Source organism: Peromyscus californicus, unplaced genomic scaffold (assembly GCF_007827085.1).
Source record: "Peromyscus californicus insignis strain IS unplaced genomic scaffold, ASM782708v3 Scaffold_1__1_contigs__length_55948999, whole genome shotgun sequence".
Classification (NCBI taxonomy): domain Eukaryota; kingdom Metazoa; phylum Chordata; class Mammalia; order Rodentia; family Cricetidae; genus Peromyscus; species Peromyscus californicus.
Genome location: NW_026294492.1, coordinates 28,823,182 through 28,850,152, shown reverse-complemented (window position 1 = coordinate 28,850,152; position 26,971 = coordinate 28,823,182). Strand labels below are relative to the sequence as shown.

The 26,971-nt window shown below is 41.0% G+C and overlaps 1 protein-coding gene across 3 annotated transcripts in view; it reads left to right on the top strand.

Annotated features, from left to right (window-relative positions):
• Positions 1-26,971, top strand: part of Prkd3 (protein kinase D3) — a 74,400-nt gene that overhangs the window by 36,405 nt on the left and 11,024 nt on the right. The window contains exons 4-14 of one of the 3 annotated variants that reach the window (XM_052746321.1): positions 606-737; positions 2,345-2,502; positions 7,776-7,953; positions 8,727-8,804; positions 11,050-11,233; positions 12,155-12,278; positions 15,770-15,847; positions 17,435-17,711; positions 21,726-21,778; positions 23,931-24,003; positions 25,818-25,924. In XM_052746321.1, coding sequence (XP_052602281.1) covers positions 606-737; positions 2,345-2,502; positions 7,776-7,953; positions 8,727-8,804; positions 11,050-11,233; positions 12,155-12,278; positions 15,770-15,847; positions 17,435-17,711; positions 21,726-21,778; positions 23,931-24,003; positions 25,818-25,924 — 1,442 coding nt within the window. Of the gene's footprint in view, positions 1-605; positions 738-2,344; positions 2,503-7,760; positions 7,954-8,726; positions 8,805-11,049; positions 11,234-12,154; positions 12,279-15,769; positions 15,848-17,434; positions 17,712-21,725; positions 21,779-23,930; positions 24,004-25,817; positions 25,925-26,971 lie in introns of all 3 variants that reach the window. The other 2 variants (XM_052746320.1, XM_052746319.1) reach the window with 2 other exon arrangements.

Genomic DNA, 26,971 nt, shown 5'->3' with positions numbered 1-26,971 from the left:
ATAGCTATTTGCCATCTTGTCATTATGAGACAATGCTTTTGTTATATCTACCCAACAGACTTCCAACTTGGCTTATTTGGAGCTTAACTCATTTAAAGCTGTTGGACTTCTAAAAGTACTGCTTAAAATTCACAGTATTGGGCCAGAAGGATGGCTCAGCAGATTAAGGCCTCTGCCACCAAATCTTACAACCTGATTTTGACCCTGGGACACACATGGTAGGGGGAGAGAACTCATGCCTACATTTTTTTTATTATTTATTTTTTTTTTTTCTTTGTTTGTTTGTTTTTTCGAGACAGAGTTTTTCTGTGTAGTTTTGGTGCCTGTCCTGGATCTCGCTCTGCAGACTGGGCTGGCCTTGAACTCACAGAGATCCGCCTGGCTCTGCCTCCCGAGTGCTGGGATTAAAGGCATGCGCCACCACTGCCCAGCTTCTAGATCGAAGTTTTAAATGCTAAAAATAATTTATTTTGTGATCAGATGAAACTTTCAGAGGAGTCACCCTGTGTTTCGATATAAATAGATATGGTAACCATTTCTAACATCTTTGCAATTATAAAATCTATTTTAACACTTTGGTTTTGTTCATATTTTTTTCAAAAAAGCCTTGGCCACAGTAGAAGACTTCCAGATTCGCCCTCATACTCTCTATGTACATTCTTATAAAGCACCTACCTTTTGTGATTATTGTGGTGAAATGCTCTGGGGATTGGTACGTCAAGGATTAAAATGTGAAGGTAAGTGCTTTTGGATTTGCGTATTAATTTGAAAGAGGACTTTACATTCGCATTTTTGAGTTACCGGTGGAAAGACTAAGATCATGGCTGGTAAGAATTTGGAACGGCAAAGCTGAGGACTCTGGTCTTCACTCTGCCTCCACCTACTGGTTCCTTCGCACAGCTGACTTGGTAGACCTCTGTGAAAGTCGTCTACTCCGCCAGAGTCATAAATGGTTAAAGGAAGTAATGTGCATAAAGTATGTGACACAGAACAGTGGCTTACTAACTTTTGGCCGCTTATGATTACAGGTCTTTATTCTAGTTTTAGTTTTTTTCTGTACAGTGGTAAGATTGTCAAACTGTTGTGAGATGAAATTGCTGGGGAGTAGACCTCAGGTGCTTAAGTCTGACTGAGAAACAGTCTTCTACTGTGGAGAGTCAGTTAACTCTTTTGTAAAGTAATGGCGGGCAAATACTTTATTTAGGTCTTGCAGACTATGTGTTCTCTATTGTGACTTACCTCTGCTGTTGTAATATAAAACTAACCATGGGAACCGGAGAGATGGCTCATCACCTGAGAACACTTGCTGCTCTTTCAGAGGACCTGGGTTCAATTCCCAGCACCCACTTAGTGTGCCTCATAGTCATATGTAACTCCAGTTCCAGAGGATATGGTGCCCAAGGGCACCAGGCATGTATGTGGTGCATACATACACATGAAGACAAGACATCCATACACAAAAAAATTTTTTTAATTGTTAAAAACTCAGCAGTTCACCATAGATAATATGTAAATAAACAGAGACTGTGTTCCTACAAAACATTTATAGACTAGGGGAAATGTCTTCGTGGTAAGGAACTTGCCACACAAGCATGAGGACCTGACTTCAGTCTGCAGGACTGAAGGAAAAAAACGCTGAATGTGGCGACGTATGTTTGGGAAGTTTGGAGACAAGAGAATCCCTAGGGTTTTCTTACAGTTCCAGGTCCCAGGGAGAAACCCTGCCCCCCAAACAAGGTGGATGTCTCCTAAGGAAGGATAGCTGAGATCCATCTCTGGTCTCTACACTCAGACAAACATACCTGTGCACACATTCCTTGTTATGTAACTATATAATAATATACTGTTACTCTATATTGTTGTGTACTATTATTTTATATTCATGAACACTGAGGTTTGAGTTCCACATAATTGTCTCATCATTGAAGGTTTGTTGCGCACAGGCCATGGTTTGCTGCTGGATAAGTGCTTGAATCCAGAAGCTCTTAAACTTTTGGCAAGTATCATGAAACATACTTTGCTCACCTCCACCCCCAGAGTTTCTGATTCTGTAGATTTGGGGATGAGTCTAGTAATTTATATTTCAAATACATTTCCAGGTGTCTTAGCTATCATAAGTCAAAATTCACTGCTCTAATTGATTTAGCTTTTCTGAATTAACCTTTCTCCACATTCACTATTCTTGAATTTGTCACCTTCCACATAGTCTGTCATCTAAGTTCTTAATTAAGGTTGGTATTGTCGCCAGAGAAAATAAATTAAAAAGAAGTACTGGTTTGTATGTGTCACATTTCAAATAGTTACATTTTAAATTTTTCTTTTTTACTCTTAAAAATCTCTTTAGGCTGTGGATTAAATTATCATAAACGATGTGCCTTCAAGATTCCAAATAACTGCAGTGGAGTAAGGAAGAGACGTCTGTCCAATGTATCTCTGCCGGGACCCGGCCTCTCCGTTCCAAGACCTCTGCAGCCTGAGTGTGTGCCCCTCCTCAGTGAAGAGGTATGCATTCTCAGGTCAGGGAAGGACTTCCACTAGTTAGTCCTGGTGATTTTACAACACGTATGACCTCCTAAAACAGGTGATAGAGACTATAGTAATGTTGCTGCACTTAAGGCACTTGAAATGGAATAGTGATGACAAGGACTGCCAGTGGCAGTAGATTGTATTCTGTGCCCCCATGGGATGGCATTATCAGTTAGACCACTGTGTGAGCCTCCTTTTCATTATCCTGGCACCCAGTCTCCACACTTCACTTCATCTTACTTGTAACCCTCAGGTCGGGTTTCCTAACAGACAGCTGATTATGTTTCTCTCCACTAGGTAACTGTGTATATGTGTGTGTGTGTGTGTGTGTGTGTGTGTGTGTGTGTGTGTGTGTGTGTGTGTGTGTGTTTTTAAATGACCAGATTTATAAGACTGGGAAGCAGGAGAAACTAATAGCTACTTAGAAACTGGAAGCCTCAGAATATGAGGGACTGCTGAGTTGAAGTCCACTGGAGAGTTGCTGGTCCGAGTCTGCCTTCAGAGGTTGATGCATGTGAGTCTACCAAACGCAGTGATGGCAGGAGGAATCAGCTCTCAGCTGATTAGCATAGTCTATGAAATGTGCATTGCTTCTGCTTTTTCCTGCATCTGGACCCCCAGCCTCTTCAGTGACACCTCTTCAGTGGCATGTCTCTCCCACTCGGGTATTTCCAGTCAGTTTGCTGACCCACATGGCAGTGGTCTGAAAAAAGTGCTCACCTAGACCTGTAATGTAGCTTGTCTTCTGAATGCCATCACACTTTTGAAACCTTCCTGTTTGTGAGTCTAACATTCTGCCTAGGGTTTGTGTCCTAGGTTATAGAAAATGAAGAGTAAGTTCCTAAAACTAAATAAACAGATAATAAAAGCCAAGATATAAAGCTTCACTCAATAAAGAATTAAGCTTGAAAACAAGCATATTGGGAGCAAAGCCTTTAAGCGTAACCCTGAGATTGCCTTTGTCTGCACGTACAGATCATAGAAGAATGTGTAAATGATCTATGATCATTTCTAGCATGATCATAGAAGACAGTGTAAAGAGGTTCAGGAGGTCAGAGTTCTGTCTTTATGTGCCTCGCTTACTTAGCACAGTTCTTGGTACCTAATAGATACAAGTGAATGAAGGAACTTGTTGCTTTTCAAAATGTGAGGTATACCCCTAGGTCGATTACCTACATGACTCTGGAGACACAGAATAGTTAGATGACTTTCCAAAGTCATAGGACACATGAATAGGAAAACTCAAATTAAGTTCAGATCTCATTAGTTATTTTCCCCCTTTCGAGGATAAATACAGTAGTTGAATGAAGATTTGTGTGCTTGGTAGTACTTGAAGTGGCTTACATCTGTCAATCGTAATCTTGTCATTGGTTGTTTTTATGCCCTCTGTCGTTCATATATCGGTACTATTAGGACTTCTGTAGACTGGTACAGTGCAAGGCTTCAGGCTATTGTCTGTTTAACAGAATCTTTACAAACTGAGATATCAACGTAGAAATGTATGTAACCCTCTTGTAAAAAAAACTCTCATGTTTCTATACGGCTTAGCCACAAGAGGAGGTTTTTGAGGTAGAGAAAGGTAATCCCAGCACTCAAGCAAGGATCATGAGTTCTAGGCCAGTCAGACCCGCCACAACAACAAACACCTGTAATAAAATGAAGTAGGAGAGGAATGCTGTGGTATAGAGACTGAGAATGAGAAGCTGTGTATAGCCATATGTGAGGCCTTGGGAGGAAATTGGTAGTAGAAGATTAGTGTATCTTACACACTGAACCACACAGGGAGGCTGTCTGTTACAGAGAAGTATATTGCTTTAAAAGCCTCACAAACGATGTTCTGATGGCTGCTCCCCACAGTAGATTGTTAGGGGCCTAGGGGAGAGCAGCAAGGCAGAGGAAAGGGAGAAGTACAGCCATCCTGTAGTATCCACAGGGCATTGGTTCCAGGACCTTCAGTGGCTAGTGAAATCCATTTGTGTTCAACTCCTTTATAGACATCGACACAGTATTTGCATATAACCTATATACATCCTCTTGTACATTTTAAATCAGCACTAGATGGTGATGGTGATGATGATGGTGATGATGATACCCAATATACTGAAAAATACAATTATTTTTCCAAGTATGAGGGTCATCTGGCTATAACATTTGTGCTCTTTTGATACTAGTACTGATCCTAGCTGATCTGGCTCATGAGGCAGGTATCCCTTCTTCCTTCACCACATATGTCCTTCCTGAAACTTCTCCAATAGAGGAAGACGAACCTCTATTGGTGGAGAATGTACGAAGATCAGTTAGGAGATGAAGGCAGCCCTGAAGCCGACCCAAGGGAGGTAAAGAGTCTCTTCAGCTCCCATGTGCCAGCTTTGGAGCTCGGAGCCCTGCCCTTCCTCATATAACCCTCAGTACAATCATCAGAGGCGTGCTATCATCCCAGTTTTCTTAGGGAAAAGGAGGAATAAGTTTCTAAAAATAAATAAAAGCCAAGATACGAAGCCTCGCTGAATAAGGAAATAAGCTTGGAAACAGGCATATTGGGAGCAAAGCCTTTAAGTGTAACTCTGAGATTGCCTTTGTCTGCAGCACAAGGCTATTTCTAGCATGATCATAGAAGGCAGTGTAAAGAGGTGAAAGAACAGGATTTTCATTGAATTTGGTTAAGATAAAAGCAGTAAGATTTGAGATCCACAACTCAGGATGGCTAGTTGAAGATGAAACTCGTAGTACATTGCTGAGGAACCAGACCAAAATAGAATGACACTAGAAAGACCAGGTGAGGTCTGAGCAGGTGCACAAAAATGGAGGTCCGTCTCCCCAAATCTCCAGTGCTAATTGTGTGTGATGGTTTTAAAAATGCTTTTATTCCTTTATCATTATATATGCTCTATATAATATGCATCATAATATTGTTTAATATTAATAATTATATGGTATATGCTTTATTTCCTTTTATTATATAGTATATGCATATTATATAGAGCATATATAATAATAAAGGGGAAAAAGCATTTTCAAAGCCATTAACCCACCAATTACTTTTAAAAATTTTCCAGCTACACATGAATAGGGAAAGTGCAATTAACTTGCAAATAGAAAACTTTAAAAGCAGTCCAGCAGTTTCACTCGGTCCTCGTTGTGTTGTCCTCATTAGTCCCTTTTTCAGCAAGTTCTCTTGCTGAATCTCCAGACACCCTCCTCCCTTCAATTGCTCATTGCGTCTGCCATACTTTTCCTGCCATCCTCACCGACAGAGGCAGTCACGGTGACTGATGGCATCATATTGTGAGTCGGCAGACTGACGTCGGAAGAAAAAGGTTTATTTCTGGAGTTCAGTGCAGGAGACCTACCCACATCTGAGTCCAGTTTGATATTTAGATGAGATAGAATTTAAGTAACCCCGTATACTGACAGGTGACTGCAACAGCTCCACACCCAGAATTGTGCCAGGTGCACGTGCTCTGTACTCCGTCCCTAATGCCCTGATACCAGCAAGACCTGGACAGAGACACCAACTGGCCATTGGCATATGAAAAGACCTGCTGGAAAAAGCTCTTCTTTACAGGAGTGCCTTCTGGATTTGATGACAATAGCTAAATCAGTCTTACTATGTCTTGTATGATTTAAACTTGAGACAAACCGAAAGTAGTAGATGAAGGAGCAGGAGGTGCAAAGTGGACTGCCAGTCTGCGATTTGAACATTGCTGGGTGTGGGGGCATCAGAACAAGCTCGGACACCATTTCCGACGGTGGAGACAAGGACTTCAATGTGATCTTTACAGGCATGTGCAGGGGGGTATTCAGCCTGTATGCCTAAAAACGGGATTATGTTTAGATCATTTTGTGTTTCGAATATATAACATAGCACTTAGCATATACTAATCAGTGGGTGTGTATTCAGTGAATGGAGTGAGCGGCACTGAACTGGCCTATAATTTAGTTTGATTATTCCCTTTGTTTAGAGAGAGCCGTGGTTACAAAAATCTACTTATCTTTTAAGCTCCATAAACATTTTTAATTGTTCTTTAAATTTTTAGCCTCATTTGGAGGAGAAAAAACGTCTAAAAAACTGGAAAATATTTGCAATATCAAGGAACTGCTTAAAAATCTAATTACTATCACCAACGCTGTTTAGTGTGTTTTTTGTCTGCCATCATTTAGTTCAAATTCCAACAAACATATTCTAGTATCATTGGGAAATTTTGAAGCTAAATTTTGTTTGAGGCTGTTTCCAGTAATACAGTGTGAGCAGGGACTGGGATTTCTCAGTTCATTATTTCCTAGGATTAACTGCTTGGTCAGCTTTGAGTGGGTATTAACATCTGTTATAAATTCCTTGTCAGGTTTTGGTTTTTATTGTAAAATGCTAAATGTGCCTGGCAAAGACTGATTATGCGTGCGTGCGTGCGTGCGTGCGTGTGTGTGTGTGCGCGCGCGCGCACATGAGGAATTGGGGGATGGAAATAACAGAAAGCTGTCAGGTTGGCTGAGGAATCTGCTTTTGTTGGTGGTAGAAAGAGCTCCATTGTACAGGAAGCTATAGGAAGTACCACTGGCAACACCTGCCTCAACAGCAAAGTCAGTCAGTAGGTCCCAAGGAGAACAAACTGTAGGCCAGCTCGTGCGGTGGGAAATTGTTCAAGTCCGTTGGAGCCTCCCTGGGAGTGGGAGGGCAAGACTCCGGCGTCATCGGTGCTTTGGACTCCTTATCGGACCCTGTGTCCTCCCGGGGCTCAACCTTGTAATCCCGTCTTCTCAACACCAGCTGTGATTTTTGTCAAGGGCCTCTCTCTTCTTCAAGGGTGTGTTTTGTGGCAGGCACTCTGACAATGTAGAGAAATGAACCAAATGTCGGAACTGTCACGGGCATTGCCCCCCAGTTAGCAAATGAGTAGTTCCCTGCGGGTGTCTGGAGCCAGCCTTGCCGCCATCTCAACTCGGTATTCTTTTCAGAGGGGCTAGAAACTGAAACCTACTGGTTTCTCTGCTCTTAGAACGATCCAGATAAAGTCATTTCCACACTTCGTTCGTGTGTTAAGAGTTACTCAGATTCTTCAGAAGTCTGCACTTGTCCTCGTGCAAATGTTGGTGATTAAGTCCAAAGAAAACTGCTGAGGTGCCCAGTTTTTAAATGTTGACTTTAGTGTTCCAAATAAATAAACTCGTGCTTAAGCTTCGCCCCCAGCACTTTGTTTTTAATATTAACTTACACTGATAGAAATGACCTGTTTTAGCCACATTCTCACCAGGAACCAAGTAAGAGAATTCCGTCCTGGAGTGGTCGTCCAATCTGGATGGAAAGGATGGTGATGTGCAGAGTCAAAGTTCCACACACGTTTGCTGTCCACTCTTACGGCCGTCCGACAATATGTCAGCACTGCAAGCGGCTGCTGAAAGGCCTCTTCCGCCAAGGAATGCAGTGTAAAGGTAGGAGTGGTTACACTCTCGGTACAATTCATGTATGTTTTTTTAATAATAGATACAAGTTTAAAATATCTAAGTTTCAGAAACTCTCACTGTATAAATTGTCCTTTATAGTTAGCTTAAAAAAGGGAAAACTACACACACACACACACACACACACACACACACACACACACACACACACACACAGAGTACCAAATTACTTTTATCTCCAGTGTTTTATACTGTTAGAAAAGAAACCATCAGCCAGGCAGCGGTGGTGCACGCCCTTAATCCCAGCACTCGGGAGGCAGAGCCAGGCGGATCTCTGTGAGTTCGAGGCCAGCCTGGTCTACAGAGTGAGATCCAGGTCAGGCACCAAAACTACACAGAGAAACCCTCTCTCGAAAAGCCAAAAAGAAAAAAGAAAAAGCCATCAAAGCAACTGTATGAGAAATAATGGCACTCATTCTCATTGAAATTAAGTATAAGATCACATGGCTGGTAAGGAGGAAATCTCTGCATGCCAGTAGATTCTTCAAGAAGTAAGAGGAGGAGAGATGGAGTTGCTGGCATGTTTGCATCCTACAAATGGCATTAGCTTCGTTACGCAGACAAAGAAACTCACTCCTGTTGGGTCGAAAAACTATTAAATGCCATCAGGAGTTGAGACCAGACTATCTTCCAAGACTTGAGTTCCTAGAGGGAGGAAGACACTATCTTGGAGTGATTTAAAGGCAGTGTAATCATATCTCATCTTACCTGTTTAAATGATGAGCTGAATACTTTTATTTTAGATTGCAAATTCAACTGCCATAAGCGCTGCGCATCGAAAGTCCCAAGAGACTGCCTTGGCGAGGTGACTTTCAACGGAGGTAAAATTCTGTATCTTTCATAGCCATTGTAAAAGATGGAAAAGGTCGTGACTGTATTATCTGGGTAAAGATGGCTGCATATTTTATTTTACTGGCTTTGTTCAAGGTTTTCTTCTGACGTAATAACTGAGCAGAGGACGGATGCTACTCAGCAGTAGTTACTGCCTTCCCAGCTTTCCCTTAGCCACCCTGCTACTCTGTGGCCTCCAGCATCCAGTGGTGCTGCATAATGACTTCCATTTTAAAATGTTGTCTTTATTCTTTATTTGTTGACTTTTAAATGTAAGAATAACCCTCTGAGGTAACTCTAATCAATATCGAAAACACAAATACATTAACTAATTTGCCTAAGAATTAGGGCTAAGAAATGCAGAGCTAGAATTTGAACCTATATCTGGCTCTTTGGTCTTTCTCTCATGTAATCTATGACTCTCTTCCTCCCAGACAGCACTAGTGAAGCCATTACCTGATTTTGGAAGGGAGAGATAGGGAGTACATGCTTTAGGCTTCTAGTATAATTTTCCTTTAACAATTTATATAAGAGATAACAGTAAATGTAAGAAAACTTCTAGGAATAGGCTAAGGATTGAAAATCCAACTCCTTGAGAATCTAATTAACATTTTCTGCATATTTTTCTTGGCTTTCAGTTGTCTTGAGTCTGTTTAGGCTGGTATTAAATACCATAGATGGGATAGTTTATAAACAACAGAAATTAATTTCCCATAGTTCTGAAGGCTGAGAGGTCCAGGGCGCCAGCAGTTTCTGAGTTTGGTGAGAATCTTACCTCGTGGTTCATGGAAGATACCATTTAGCTCCATGTGTACATGCTGGAATGTTCAAATAAGCTCTTTGGGGCACTAATGCAAATCATAGGAGCAGATCCTTCCCAACTGATCACCTCCCAAAGGTCCACTTCTGAATACCGTTACCTTAGAAGGGAGATTTAATACACAGGTTTTGGGTAAACCTATCATTTGCACCATAGCTAGTTGGCATCATTAGTAGAGTATGATTGGTTTTTTCCTATACCTGAAGTCTTGTCTAGCTTTAGAGTTTACACATTTTTTTGTGCCTTCCTACCTTTTGATAAATGGATACGAAATGCCATATATTCGTTTTAATTTGCATTTCTCTGGTTCCTTATGAGTTTGAACATCTTTCAAGTGTTTCCTGGTTCTTTTTGTGCCCCCCCCCCCACTGCTCTACCTGTTCAAATGCTTTATTTTTGTGATAATTTGACAGACTAACCCTTTTTTCATTTACAGATGGCATAATGACTTGATGGGATATTTTTTAGCAGCTTTGTTTGTTTTATAGTTTGCCCGTTTGATATATTCACAGAGTTGGGTGGCCATCACTATCTAATATTAGGAGTTTTCATTTCCCTCCAGAATTCATAGTCCTGCCCTATTCTTCCCTCTCCAGTAGCCCCTGGCAGCCAGTGGACAACTGCTGTCTACTTTCGTGTTTGTCTAGTTTAGACAGACAGATTGTCTAGAAATACAGTTAGACAATAAATATGTAGGCTAGTGGTGGTTTCCTTTTACTTAGCGTAACGTTTTCAGAGTTCATACATATTGTAACTATGTCAGTATTTAGTTCTTCTCATGGACAAATGATACCGCTTCCAGAGAGACGATTACAGTTTATTTATGCAGTTACCAGTCAGTAGGTGTTTGAGGTGTACCTCCTTTGGGGTTCTTAGGAATAACGCTGCTCTGCACACTTTGGTATTCCTTCTCTGTGGACGTACATTTCACTTGGGCAGATACCTGGTGTAGTAGGTGGTTTAGGGACTTGATAACTATGTTTAACATTTTGAAGACCTGCCAGCCTTCCAAAGCCACTGTCCAGGCTTACATCCCGTCAGCATTTAAATAAATGTTTTGTCTTTTATTATTGAATTGTAGAATGTCTTTAAATATTCTGAATGCAACTCTCTTATCTGACTTTTTTACATATGCTTTCTCAGTGGTAGAGCACCTGCCTAGAATTTGTAAAACCCTGCATTTGATCCCCAGAACACACACACACACACACACACACACACACACACACACACACACACACACACACACACAAAATAAGAAACAATCAATCACCTTGAATCACCTCACCTTGAATCTTAAGGATATTTTTCTCAAGTTTTAAAACTTTTCTTCCTACTTAATTTTAAGCCTGATCTAGTTAGATGCATTGATACTTTGTTAGTATTAAACTGCAATTCTTTTAAAACTCTCCTAGAGCCTTCCAGTCTGGGAGCTGACACAGATATACCTATGGATATTGACAGCAATGATATGAACAGTGATGGTGGGAGGGGCTTGGATGACTCGGAGGAGCCATCCCCACCGGAAGACAAAATGTTCTTCCTGGACCCGACTGACCTTGATGCAGAGCGAGATGAGGAGACTGTTAAGACAATCAGGTAATGCACTGAGCTGCTACCGAAGGCAAAGGCAGGTCAGGGTCTCCATTAAGGAAAGGTGGCATTTTTTGTTTTCAATGTAATTTAAAATCTAATTAAATCAGGGCTAGTTCTTTTTTGCATGCACCACAGTATTTCTGAAATAAATTCTATTACCTTTGCCATCTGCTCAAGAGAGAAAGTACAAGAATCTTTACTTTCTTAAAGGGAAAAGGACTTTCTTTAATAGAGGCTGGATAAGATAGCTAGCAGTGGAGCAGCACCTCCAGGTGCCAGTATGAAACCGTTAATTGAGGCAGCGGCGTCCTCACACAAGCGTTTTACCAAGTGGTGGAAGGAGCAGTGAAGAGCACATTCCTGAGATGCTTCCATACACATGCACCAGATTGCACCTCTCTCCAGAGTTTTCCCCGACCTGATTTTACTTGCTACAGTGTTTAATTTTCTTAATACCTATAAGAAATTTCCCTTAACAGTGTTTTTTCTTTAATATGATCTGCTGATTTTAAATTTTGAGCCCTGTAAAGTTGAGTAAACGTGTTTTGCCTTATGAATTTATTCTTCTGCCTAGGGCAAGAAAATTCCTCAACAGCAAACCCAAATGAACCCCCCAGGCTCCAGCTCACCTGGCCAGAAGATCCTTCTGCTCCGTCCCTCATGGCCCCCTCCCTTCCCCACCCTCTCATGTGTGTCCACGGCCTTCCAGAAAAGATCATGATAAACTATTAGTTACAGTATTATAGAAGTTTGGTATGGTAACTGTGTATCAGTATAACAGGGCTAATTTATTTTCTTTTTAAGTCATTGTCTCCTTAGAATATTTTAGAAAAATATTGGCTCAGTTATCTTTTATGTAGTCTGTATGATTCTTTATAAAATAGATATTGAAAATATTGACCATCAATTTTAAATATTTTTTAGTCCATCCACAAGCAATAATATCCCATTGATGAGGGTTGTCCAGTCCATCAAGCACACAAAGAGGAAGAGCAGCACAATGGTGAAGGAAGGGTGGATGGTCCATTATACCAGCAGGGACAACCTGGTCAGTAATTCCATCATTTGAATGGGCTAGTAACACTTAATCATGATTGTCACTTCGTGCACTTTTAAAATTAAGAATGAACTATCTATTAAGACATGTAGACTACAGTAATGTGTGAAAGTTATACTTGAGTGATCATCAAGATTCAAAAGGATCATCAGAGTAATGACTCAAAACATGATTATAGCTAAAGATGGAAAGAATTGGAATTGCATTTGAATAGTCGTCTTTTTTTTTTTTTTTTTTTTTTTTTTTTTTGGTTTTTTGAGACAGGGTTTCTCTGTGTAGCTTTGTGCCTTTCCTGGAACTCACTTGGTAGCCCAGGCTGGCCTCGAACTCACAGAGATCCACCTGGCTCTGCCTCCCGAGTGCTGGGATTAAAGGCGTGCGCCACCACCGCCCGGCTGAATAGTCGTCTTTAGTCAGGTAGGAAGCAGTTGCTTTTGTTTGTATAAACAGTGTGAATGTACATGTTCTCTTTGGATCGCTGTACCAAAGAGGAGGAATTGGAAAGTTCAAGAGCGGAAGAGGAAGGCAGCGTAGTGGAGTAGTTCAGAACACTGGCTTCAGAGCTAACGCTCACGCGTCTGTCACTAAAGCTGTAAACATGGTACGGTGACTTCTTTTTCTGTATGCCTCAGCTTCTCCGTCTCTAAGGGCTGCACAGTAGTACTTTCTCAGACATCCAAATGAGCTGACAGATGTGAGAAGAGCTTGGGGCAATGATTGGCATGTAGTAAGCAGTCGGTCAGTAAATATCAGCGGCCATGGAAACCTGCTAGATGTTTTCTCGTAAGTCTTAAGAGTGCTAGGAAGTCAGATTGCTGCAGTGTTCAGAGCTCCTCGGAGAAGTGGAGGAGGGCCAGTTCACATGAAAGTTCACCACTGGTCCAAGTACAGAGAGTCAGTTGCTGTGGAGTGTTCAGCCACAAATGAGACAGCCGTATGGCACCTGCTCTTCTCCCCGAGGCTCAGGGACCATTGCAGAATCGAGAGGCAAAAAGAGTGTAAGAGCCAGAGGTGGGGGTGGCCAGAGTGAACAGTGTCTTCTGGACGTGACGGAACTGCTGTGCTCCTGAACTCTGCAGCTGTGGCTCCCTGCACAAGATCAAGCCGGTCACCATTCCAGGTGGGAGGGCTTCAGCGGGGGAGACTTGATTGTCTTTAGGGTTATGGCTCCCAGTAGGTCAGCCATGCATCACCGATGGCCACATACCCAGGAATTTATGGGCGGCAGCAATTGAACTCTAGGTTATTTTTTAAGGAGAGATACAAAATTGAGAGGTGGGTATGAGATCTGGGCAGAGTTAGGGGGAAGAGTGGGGATAAGGATGACCAAAATACATTGTATGCATCTATAAAATGCTCAAAGAATAAAAATATTTAAAATCACATGAAGTGTTTAATATATTTAGCTGGTTTCGGTGAAGTTTTATGTGGTGGCAGCACCACGGTGAACACTTTCTTATTTGTTTATAATCCACGTCCATTCAACTGGAACTGAAATACACACATGTTTGAGAGCTTAGTGGTGTGTCTAATGATGGGTAATTCAATAAATAGTATTGGGATAACCAAATGGCCATTTGGGGAGGGGGGGAATGACCGTAACATAAATCACACTTCACATGTAACAAAACTAAATGGATCAAAGACGGAAGTGGTTTCACGTTAAACCAGTAGAAGAGACATTGGAAGAGCAGTTTTATAAAGACTCTGTTGGGGAGGGGAGATCACTGAACCAGTCTCATGAAAGAGATTCTGTATGGCAACCCGGACAAACAAGACAAAGGACAGACTGGAAAAAAATATTTCAACTTATGCTTTAAATAGGAGCTAATCAGGAATGTGTGAATAAAGCCAACAAAGTGATAATAAAAAATACCACATCCCAATAAAATCAAATTAATATGAAAAGAGAGATCACGGAAGAGGAAATAAAATTACCCTTATACATAAAGTGTGGTTTCGTTTATAAGAAAAGAAATAATCAACTTCAACGTGCATTGACAAAACAATTTTCTCTTTTTTGGTACTTCAGAGATCAAAACTTCTTAATACTGTGCAGTTAGACAGGGTCTAAGTCAGTGGTTCTCAACTTGTGGAACAGAACCCTTTTGGAGGCCTAAAACCATCGGAAAACACAGATATTTATATCATAATTCGTAATAGAAGCAAAAGTACAGTTATGAAGTAGCAATGAAAATAATTTTATGCTTGGGGGTCACCACAACATGAGGAACTGTATTAAAGGGTCACACACATTAGGAAGGTTGAGAACCACTGGTCTAAGGAAGCACCCATCTGTTGGGGATATGACTATAAATTAGGTCCAGTCTTATGTAAAATAACATGATCAAAACAGTCTTTATCTCTCTTACGATTTTTTCCATATTTTTGAGAATTTCATATATGTATACAGTAAGATTTATCTACTCCATTTCTCCCCATGTGCCCCCAACACACCACCCTTTCGCCTTCATGTCTTTGTGTGTGTGTGTGTGTGTGTGTGTGTGTGTGTGTGTGTGATAACCACTAAGTCAAGTTAATGAGTACTACCCATATATGCCCGGGTATTTGGCCACCCACTGAAGGATGTAAACCTACCAGTGTCCACATCCTCAAAAAAATGAATAATTTCCCCCTCTCGGAGCAACTATCCACTGTTAATGACTCCTCCTTCATGGGTGAGACCTGAAGATCCTCTACTCCACCTGTGCCAGGAATTTGTCAGGCTTGATCTGGTACAGTCTCGTGCAGGGAACCACAGCTGCTTTGATTCATGTCAGTCCCTGAAGATGGCGTTCCACAACACTCCTCCCCATCCTCTGGCTCTTTCTGCCTCCTGTGGGATGTTGTCTGAGCCCTGGTGGTGCTGGGGTAAATATCAGGGTTCCATTTAGGACTGAGTCTTTATCCTCAGCACCTTGACTCGTTATGTGTCTTTCCACTGGCTGCTTGCTGTCCACGACAACAACAACAAAAACCTGACCTAGCTTGAGTGCAGCCCAGGTCTGTCAGCTGGAGCTACAGAAGTGTGGGTCTGGGGCTCTGCATCCAGGAAACCCTTCCCTGTAGGTACCAGGAGCTGGGTGAACAGGGGTGGTTGGGGCCTGAGAACCCCTTGTCTGTTGGTGCTCGGGGGAGCAGCTCTCTGTGTATCTTTGGACAACGTCTAGAAATTTAGCATCTAAGTAGATTACATAAATCTATGCATGTGAATAACAGACATTAATGTGTGCGTGCAGAAATGTCTATCAAAGGATCCCTCAAAATGTAACAACGTAGCTTACTTAGAGAAGAGTAAGGAATGGGATAGGAGTCCCTGTGAGAGTGATACTTGTCACTAGATTTCCGTTTTATATTTTGAAATTTTTAAACCCCAGTATTCAAAACTACTCAAAATACAGGAATGGGTATTAAAGGAAAAGTACAAGTCTTTTGGAAGGAGTAGTCTTTGAACTGCATTTTCTAACTTCTGTTTTTAATAGAGAAAGAGGCATTATTGGAGACTCGACAGCAAATGTCTGACATTGTTTCAAAATGAATCTGGATCAAAATACTATAAGGTAGGGATTTTGCATTGTTAGAAAAATGTTAAAATATTGTGATAATTGTATTTTCTGGGTTCAGTAAAGTTTTATATGGTTAACTTCATTTTTATGTGACTTCTTACGTCTGCCTACTAGAGTTTACAGAGGTCTTTGTTAGGTCCTTGTTGAAGCCGCAGCCCTTGGCCTCCATTTCACATACACACCAAAAAAGATGAAATACGTATGTTTTCTGACCTAGTATTTGGACTAAACATTAAATAATTAATAATTTAGGTCAACGCATAGACTAGAAGGAATACTTAAGCAACCTTACTGCCCAAAATTCTTTTTCTGCCGTTATTTTTTCCTTGCTCAGCTTAAGGGAACTGCTTGCAGAAGAGCAGTCTCCAGACACAGTTGTTGAGTAGCACTGACTAATTGACATTGGACAAGTGTTGGATATGGAGGCAAACTGCCTTCCTAAATGCTTCTCTGCCCGCATTTTAATGATCTCCTATAGCCCAAATCCCTCTTCCTTTGTTGTGTATGTGTGTGTGAGAGCATATATGTGTACCTGTGTATACACAGTGCATATTAAGGTACATATGCAAGACCAGAAGTGGATATCAGATGTCTTCCTCTCTTGTCCACCTTTTTTTGAAGTGTAAGACTTTTTTTTTTTTTAATGTGTATGAGTGTTTTGCCTGAACGTATATATGTGCACTATGTGCATGCCTGGTGCCCGTAGTGGCCAGAAGAGGGTATTAGGTTCTCTGGAACTAGAATTATAGGTAGTTGTGAGCTACCATGTGAGTTCTAGGAACTGAACTCAGGTCCTCTGCAAGAGTAGAAAGTACTCTTAACCACTGAACCATCTCTCTAGCCCCCCCCCCACCTTATTTTTTTAAGATGGGGTTTCACTAAGCCTGGGGCTCACTGTTTGGGATGGACTAGCCACCCAGTGGTCTCCCTGAGACTCCTCTGTCCCTGCCTGCCACCCTCCAGCCCTGGGGATCTGACCGGTCATCAGGCTTGCACAGCTAACACTTTACACATCTCCCATGCCCCGAGTCTCTAATGCTCCGCGATCTGCCTCTAGCATTACTAGACAGTCAAGTCACTGAAGACAGACATACCAGCCGGGCGGGGGTGGCACACGCCTTTAACCCCAGCACTCGGGAGGCAGAGCCAGGCAGATCTCTGAGTTCGAGGCCAGCCTCGTCTAAAGAGTGAGATCCAGGACAGGCACCAAAACTACACAGAGAAACCCTGTCTCGAAAAACCAAAAAAAAAAAAAAAAAGGACAGAACATACCATAATGAAATCCATATGCCATATACTGTGTTGGTCTTAGTGACATTCATAAAAATGCTTATCTTTGATGCTTTAATGTATTTAAAAAAATAAAAACAAGCCGGGTGGCAGTGGCGCACGCCTTTAATCCCAGCACTCAGGAGGCAGAGCCAGGCGGATCTCTGTGAGTTCGAGGCCAGCCTGGTCTAAGGAGCGAGATCCAGGACAGGCACCAAAACTACACAGAGAAACCCTGTCTCGAAAAAACAAAAAAATAATAAAATAAAAATATGTATTACATAGTTTTTCAATGCCTAACTTTTATTGCAGGAAATTCCACTTTCAGAAATTCTCCGCATATCTTCCCCACAAGATTTCACGAGCATTTCACAAGGCAGTAACCCACACTGTTTTGAAATCATCACTGACACCGTGGTGTACTTTGTTGGGGAGAACAATGGGAGCAGCTCTCACAACCCTGTCCTCGCTGCCACTGGAGTTGGACTCGATGTAGCCCAAAGCTGGGAAAAAGCAATCCGCCAGGCCCTCATGCCTGTAACTCCTCAAGCAAGTGTTTGCACTTCTCCAGGTCAAGGGAAAGACCACAGTAAGTGGAGACACTTTGGTGGCTTCTTGTCTTAAGCATTTGTAGATATACTAGTGTGACTGCTTTTTTTTTTTTTTTTTTTTTAGTCTTTTTGTATTTTCCATCTTTAATGTTTAAGTTTTGTCTTTAATAGCCAATACCGCTTGTTAATACTTTCATAAAGTTAACTGGATATTGTTCATATATACATATATATGAATACATATATGAATGATGGCTCCAGTGTATATCCACAATTCACTACAGAATTAGTCTCTTTACATTTAAAGTCTGCATCTACCAGCCTGCTGTCTGTCCAACCAGAGACAGGTACTCTTGCCTCTCTATAATAGTAGCTACTTTGTAGAGTTGTTAATGTTAAGTGGAGCTAGACTTAAGACAAAGAGCAGTGCTACAGTACTTAGCATCCATGAAGTCTCATGACATTAAGCATTAGTATTTTATTTCATGGTGGCATAGAAACCAGTAATAAAGTACTGTGTTTATGTTATACACACAAAATCTGTTAAGTCAGAATGATGCTTCTTTTAAGTGAATCAAGAGAGAAATTAAAAAGTGCTTTAATCTCAGCACTGGGGAGGCAGAGGTAGGTGGATCTGTGAATTAAAGGCCAACCTGGTCTGTAAAGCAAGTGCCAGCCATGATGAGATTCAGTCCCAGAAAAAGAAAGAAAGTGTATTACACCAACAAAACTTAAAAATTAACCCAAATTTAATAAAGGTTGAATGAATAGTTAATAGTAAATAAATTGTAGTATAATACCACTTTTACCTTGTAATTATATCTATAAAGAATTATAAAGAAACATTTATTCATTATATTGAAATAAGTGACAACTCCTTACCAAATAAAGTTTATCTCAGTTTACCTGTATTATTTTATGTAGCTGTTTTGTGCATTATGTTAGGCCTTGAACTAAAATTCAAAAGAGAACTAATAAAAGCTATTTAAGGGGGGCTGGAGAGATGGCTCAGAGGTTAAGAGCACTGACTGCTCTTCTAGAGGTCCTGAGTTCAATTCCCAGCAACCACATGGTGGCTCACAACCATCTGTAGTGAGATCTGGTGCCCTCTTCTGGCCTGCAGGGATACATGCAGGCAGAACATTGTATACACAATAAATAAATCTTTAAAAAAAATAAAAAAAATAAAAAAAAAAAAGCTATTTAAGGGAATATGATATATATGGGTGTTAGGTAATAGCAAAATACAGTACAGAAACAAAATAAGGAATGCTTCACTATAGAAACAGATCTGGATAGGAAAAGTCGAGGCTTCATAATAGAAAATTTGGTTTGGGATTTGGACTGCAGTCAAGAGTAGGGTAGGCAGAGGTAAATGAAGAGATAGAGGAGGTAGTCTTGCTTTCACTAGGGAGACAGGTATAATCAAAAGGATGAAGGTTGTTTGGAGGTTCTAGCAGGGGAGCGCAGCTACTCGTATACCCTTGACCGAAGGCCGGTCCTCCTCTATTGGGGAAGGTCGTCCTCTTCGACCGGGCGCGCAGCTTCGGGAGGGATGCACATGGAGCGGCGAGGGAGGAAGGGGACACCCGCCTAGCCAGCCAGATCAGCCGAATCAACCCTGGCGATCAATGGGGTGACAGATGTCGCAGCCAGATTGCCCTCACATCCAAGGATGAAGGTTGTAATCATGTACATCTTTGGTATTCAGTGTGACTTGAGGAAGGATAGATAAATGGAGATAGTTAACAGTGTTTAAATTCTGGGGGATATTTAAACAAAATTAACATTTAATCAAAACTAAGAACCCTTCCCCTAGAATAATAGAGACATACACACACATACACATTTTATTTTTAATATCCAAAGGCTTAGTTAAAAGTCTCGGTGGCAGAATCATAGGAGTTAAAAGTGAAGGTTGTAGCTGGAGGGTGGTGGCGCCCGCCTTTAATCCCAGCACTCGGGAGGCAGAGACAGGCTGATCTCTGAGTTCAAGGCCAGTCTGGTCTACAGAGCTAGTTCCAGGACAGGTTCTAAAGCTACAGAGAAACCCTGTCTGGGGGCGGAGGGGGCGGAGGGAGAGGCGGGGGTGAAGATCACTCAATGCTGTTTCTTCCTTTGCTCTGTGATCTTGGGCTCTGAGTTCTGTCATCTAAAGTGGGATGAATAATAAATGCACATAATGCACATGACGTAGTGCCCGACACTTAGGTGATAGTGCCCCTGTTCTGCTGATCTGGCGAGCTGTATGACAACCAGTCGGAACCTGTAGATAGAGGAGGCCATTGAGAGAGAGCCATGAAGCTAGGGAGCAGACTGCTAGAAAGGCAGTGGCAGGCACACTAATTCTGTTGACGGGCCTTCTCTTGATCATTGGTTAAAGATCTCAATTCCAGGCTAGTCTGGGTTACATAGTGAGTCTCTAAAAAGTATAGGAAATATGAATTTCAACAGTTTTGAACTGGCTTAGTATTTTTAAATAGGGCTTTTCATAGGGTAGGGGTATGTGTGTGTGTGTGTGTGTGTGTGTGTGTGTGTGTGTGTGTGTGTGTGTGTGTGTGTGTTAGTGTGTTAGTATATGTACCTGGGTGCACCTATGGAGACTAGAGGAGAGTATCAAGTCTTTTCTTCTTTTATTCTCTGCTTATTCCCTTGAGACAGGATCTCTCACTGAAACAGGGGCTAGCCTCTCCACTGGACTGACTGGCCAGCAAGCTCCCATAATCCTCCTGTCTCTGCTCCATAAGGCCACTCTTGGCCTTTCCAAATAGGTGCTGGGGATTGAACTCAGATTCCCTATGCTTGCACAGCAAATGCCCTCGCCCACTAAGCCATTCCCCAACCCATGTTTCTTATTTATGATGAAGAATTTGCTTATATTAGTGACGTCTTTATTTTTAATATGTAGACTTATAAAAGAAACTTGGTATTTTGTTTCTTTGGGTTGTCTAGAGGAGTTTGGTCTTGAATAATGTTCTTTTGCTTGTTTACGTGTTTCCCTGTTTTTCTTATTACCTTCTTTGTTTACCATAGTGACTCATGAAAACTTTGTAGAAATAAGTCATTTGAGTTGAGAGAGTCCTCGGGACACATGAAGATCCATCCCATCTCAGTCCTGCCTCTGTCCTCAGCAGACTGTTGTCAGTGGTGCTATAGATTTTGTAATTGGGGAAGGACTTGGGAGGATACATTGTTTTCGTTTTCCTTTTACAAAATTAAGGTCATACACAATGGCATCTTTCTCATAAATTTCTTTTACCTACTCTCTGATACATAAAAAGGCATATTGCAGTACCACTGTGTAAGTTTATCTAATTTAAACTTTCTAATGAAAGTTATGAGAGCTTTAAAAAAAAAATGTGCATGGCTGCTTTGCCTGCATGTATGTCTGTGTACTACATGTGTGAGTGATACCCTCAGAGGCCAGAAGAGGATATCAGATCCCCTGGGACAGGAGCTACATATTGTTGGGAGCCACCCTGTAGGTGCTGGTCCTCTGAAATAACAGCCAATGTTCTTAACCACTGAACCATCTCCTGATTCATGCTTTTCATGTTTTAAAACAACATAAGCAGTGTAGAGATATAAATACTATAGTCCTCGTCTCCATTCCTACATCACTCACTCCCCAGAAGTAACATTTTTAGTTTGAATCCAGACCCTGCTGCCATACGACTTATTTTTTCATCTTTTGCTCCTCGGAGTGCTGGTGATTGAACCCAGGGCCTCACACCTCACACACAATGCTCTGTCACTGAGCCATGCCAACAACCGCCCTTAATAGGACATCATGACTAGTTTTCTGACTGAATAGTTATGGATCTATGCTGTTTGTTACATACTTGGATTATTTTGTATAAATGTGTCATGTTTTATTTACTAAGTTTCTTGTTGATGGATTAGTATTGTATATAATATTTTAATGAATATATTATCTGTATTGATACATTTTTTAAGTGTGATAAGCTATTGGTTTTCATGCCAGTAAGTAATATTAAGTCATATACTAATGATTTTATGCTTTTCTCATGTTTCATTCTTACATTTTACAGAAGATCTGGCTACCAGTATCTCCGTATCTAACTGTCAGGTCCAGGAGAATGTGGTAAGCAATAATTATATCCAATATGTGCAGACTGGTTAATTAAAATAATGAAATTAATGTGAAAGACTTACCAGGTGGAAGTCTGTGTCCCCAAGTACTGAGCAGTTGCTAAGATACTAAACTCAACTTAGTAGTGATGCTGTTCCTAAGCTCAACTTAGTAGTGATGCTGTCCCTAGGCTAAACTTCATGGTGATGCTGTCCCTAAGCTCAGTTTAGTAGTGATGCTGTCCCTAGGCTAACTTTGTAGTGATGCTCTCCCTGACCTACACTTAGTAGTGATGCTGTCCCTAGGCTAAACTTCATGGGGATGCTGTCCCTAAGCTAAACTTCATAGTGATGCTGTCCCTAGGCTAAACTTCATGGGGATGCTGTCCCTAAGCTAAACTTCATAGTGATGCTGTCCCTAGGCTAAACTTCATAGTGATTCTGTCCCTAGGCTAAACTTCATAGTGATTCTGTCCCTAGGCTAAACTTCATAGTGATTCTGTCCCTAAGCTAAACTTCATGGGGATGCTCTCCCTGCTTTAGGTAAGAAACTAGAGTAGATTCTTTTTTTATCATAAAAATAAGAATTTCTTCACTTAAAAGGTGACATGAGAATACTACACAGTGATAAGCTCTGTCGTTAGGTAAGGCTACTGCATCCTGGGCCACAGAGAAGGCTTCCTAAGGAAAAGTGCGACCTGAGCGCCCCTCAGAGGATGGAATGTGGTTTGACACGGTTTTGAGGGGGTCAGCTGGGGGACATTTATGCACGGACAGGAACAGGATGAGCAAATGGAAGGCAGCAGGAAAAGGAGGGCCTTCAGTGAGGAGATTAAGTTTGACTGCTGTGTGTAAACACATAACTTTTGTGGTAGTGTGGCAGCCTTTTTCTGTAAAGGACCAGATAGTAAACAATTAAATGGTAGAGTCTACCCAACTTGTCCACTGTAGCAAATACCAAACAGGAATGAGTATGACTATTTTAATAAATGTGTGGCCACTAAAATATGAATCTCATGTAATATTCACATACCACAAATTATTACTTTGATTTGTTCAGTCATTTTAAAAACTTAACCATGGATTAAGCCATAGAGAAAGAGCCAGGAGCCATATTTTCCCACCTCTTAGATCAGATTGAAAGAAACAAAGAAAGATGCTAGAAAACTGATCTGTGTTGTTCTCTGTAAAGATTTCTCTTTCGCCTGGAGTGTAAGCTATTACGGTTTTCTAACATAAGTCTGCAGTTTTCTGAGATTGAAGTTGAGAATGACTTTCTAGTCAGTAAGAGATAACAAGCATCAGGAGTTATAACCCCTGTGTCTCATGTCCTGGTGATGACCAAAATAAATTCCATATTGAGGAAAGAAAGGGCAGGAACATGAGAGAAAACGTCTGACTGACCCCACAGGAGCCTAAAGATACATACGCATGCATGGCTAAGGAGAAAAGACTCGACTTTGGCCTCCTTTACTTTAATGCCCCTTGTCTAATTTGATTAGAACTAAAATTCAATCACTTAAATTAAAAATTGAATTGAGGTTGATAAGCCTATACAGATGATTCTTACAACCTTTAAAGTCTTCATTATAACTTAACATGTATGTATATACACATCCAGTGGTGTTTGTTTCGAGGTTGACGCTTTGGATATGCCAAATGGGGCTTATGTTCATCTTTTACCAGTCATACCATAATGCAGTTCTGGCACTACACACTCCAAGTTAGGGTTTGAATGTTCTGAGAGCAGCAAACAATAATTAAAAAAAAAAATGGATGGCTGGATGGAAGAGCATTGAGTGGATTTCTGTGAGAATTCCACACACATCTCAATCCCAGCATGAATTTAGGTGTTTATTTTGGATATGGGTCTAGGTGCACGTATACATGTAGGGGCCAGGGCAAACTCGAGCATCTTTCCTGTCGAGCACCTTCCCGTGTGTGTGTGTGTGTGTGTGTGTGTGTGTGTGTGTGTGTGTGTGTGTGTGTGTGTGTGTTTTCTCTCTCACTAGCTTGGGGCTCACTGATTAGTTTAGGCAAACTGGTTGACCAGCAACCTCCAGGAATCAGCATAGAAAACTTTTGCTCTAACATAAAAATTAAAATGTGTTTAATTAAGTATTTGAGTCAGTGACATTGGTGGTGTTTGCTTACTTTCTTGATAGGACATCAGCAGTGTTTACCAGATCTTTGCAGATGAGGTCCTTGGCTCCGGCCAGTTTGGCATTGTTTATGGAGGTAAGCAATTCCAGCCTTTTATATATGTAGTTTCTAAATGGTAAAATTTTAAGATGGCTGTTATTCTTGTAGCTCATAGTTTTGTTTAAGCTCCCTTTTCCCCAAAGGCTGGTTTGCGGCCTCTCAAACAAGTCCTTCATGGTGAAACAAAGTATCCCTTCATTTCAGTTGCAAGATTCTTAAAGTAACAGAATCAGGAAATTATTTCTATAATAGTCTTTCTCTCTTCGTGAAGATCATTCATAAAGCTGTGTTGGTGTTGGGTTGTGTGGACTGTTCACTGAAGTGTGTCCCCCACTGGTTCACTGCAAAGGCAGCATTCATTTTCTGTTGACATGGCTTCTGTAAGGATGCTGATGAAACCGTTTATCCTCTGCCTGTCTCAATGTCGGACAGCTGTGGTGAGGCTAGTAGACTGAACTGCACTGCTCACAGACTCACTGGAATTAACTAAAACGAATGTGTCCATGAAAGTCCTCCATAAGCTGTAATTCAAGATGGACCGTCAAACCTTTGCCATTCCTTGCTTCCTCCTTCAGTCGGACCCTTCTTTCCCACCACTCTTGGAGTGAACCTTTCAGAAAATCAACATCTGATACTAGCATTCGTGCATGCAGAGAAGCATTCGTGCATACAGAGAAGCATTAGTGCATGCAGAAGCCCACTGTCTGTGGGTCCTGTCCGTTGTTCTTAGAGTATGCAAGCTGTGAGGTCCTCTCCTTGCTTGTGTAACGTCCGTTCTAAGTGCAGTTCATTTTGATTTCTTCCGGTCGTGTTCGCATGCCTCTGTCCTCCACCTCTGCACCTTCCCCATCCTGTGTGCCTCTTCTGAAGGGCTTCCTCTACTGTGTTTTCTCCCCATCCCACCTCTCCACTGCATTGTGCCTCCTTGGTCCTCCGGCCACATAAGGGGCCTCCTTCTGCCGTAGTGCCTGCGACATTTTGGGTTTCTCTCATCTTCCTATGGAATTTTGGGGTAGGCTTAGAGATGTCTGTGTTTTCCTTTCATTCCCAGTATCTGCCATTACGTTTCACACAGAAAATGTGTGGGTTGTACACATAGGCACAACACTGTGGTTTGCGACTTCAGATTTGTTCATTTTAGACTAGTGATATCTCTGGAAGACCTCACTGGGGGAAGAAAAAATGGTCTGAAGTGCTGGTAGCATCTTACCACACATGCCCTGTTTGTCTAGTCTGTTAAATTAGTCACATTTTTAGGGCTGTGTCCTTGAAAGAGTTGTGAGTAACTTTCAAGTTACTAGATTAGTAGAGAACAAGTCACATGCCTGTTAACTGGAGCTAATAAGTAAATGTACCTGCTGCTTTCACTCCTTAAACTATAGCATTTAGACAGTGACCCCACTTAATAAACAAAGGTAACTAATTCATTTTAATTACTGGATGAGATACTGCTGCATGCTTATTTTATACCTAGAATATAAAGATCTGGAGTTTAAGAGTATAACGTACTTAATCATTTTGCTGACTTAGTGGACCTAAAATAAAATATTTCCATCTTGACAGTCTCTGAAGACTTGGTCAAGGCATTTAAAAACTTTCACTTACTTAACATGGTCTATTACTTCTCAGCAAGCAAGTTCATGAAGATATTTTGCCATTTCAGGTCATGAAATTGCCTTTATTACGGGGCAGTACTATAGAGGAAAGCATCTCATTTCTTAAACTGTGGAAGAAAAAATGAGCAACAGAAAATGCAAGAGGAAATACCTAAAATTTCAGTCTGCACAACTTCCTGTGAAGCTTTTCTCTTTGTTATAGCTGCCAGTTTGATTCTGTCTGTTCTCTAACAGGAAAACACAGAAAGACTGGAAGGGACGTGGCTATTAAAGTCATTGACAAGATGAGATTCCCCACAAAGCAAGAAAGTCAGCTCCGCAATGAGGTGGCCATTTTACAGGTAAACAATTAAAATGGCTGACACGGGCTGGCGTGTGGATTCATGAGTTTTGAGTGAGCATTGCAGACGATGCAGATGAGGACAGGTTTCGGGGTTGGTTTTGATCTTTGGAATACTGAACAGTGCGGGTCCTTTTTCTAAGATCACCATAGTGTTTAAAAGTTTAAAGGGAGCTGCTATTACTTTATTCTGTAATACTAGTTTGATTAAAACTTTTTTTTTCCTGAGTGAAATCTCTAAAGATAATAAAGGAAATATCTAGTCTTAATTCATTCAGGGATACTGATGCTTCTGCTGTATTTTTTACAATGTCATTGTTTTATTCATCAAAGTCTCAGAAATGGGTCTGGAGAGATGGTTCAGTGGTTAAGAGAACCGACTGCTCTTGCAGAGGTCCTGAGTTCAATTCCCAGCAAGCACATGGTGGCTCAACCACTTGTAATGAGATCTGGTGCCCTCTTCTGGCGTGCAGGGACATATGCAGGCAGAATACTATATACATAATAAATAAATCTTTAAAAAAAAAGTCTCAGAAATGACATGAATATACTAATTACCATAAAAATAAACACTGCCTTAAAAGTTGTTCTATTAATTATGTTGTTCTATTAATTCAAAGTTATTTGTATTGCACTATTTCATTACAAGTTTGGTGATGTTTATTTTTTATTTATCTGGAAGTTTTGTTGTTTTGGTTTTATTAACACCATGGCTTGCTGTATAGCCCAAGATAGTCTCATAGTCATGATGCTCCTCCAGCTTGAAGTCTTCTGAGTGCTGGATTACAGATACATACCACCATGCTCAACTTGTTAAAATATATTTGAAAGATTTGGTAGCAAGAATGTAAATCACATAAAATAAAGTACTTGTGTTTTTCTTTTAACCTAATGTCTTTATCTCCTTTGGGAGTTATCTAGAAGATGGAAATTTAGTTTGATTGTTGTATCTCCTGAACGTTGTGAATAATAATAATATGCACATACCCTTTAGTTCATTGTGTGGCTTTTGCATGTTATTTAAGAAATAACTATGGGGCGGTAGTGG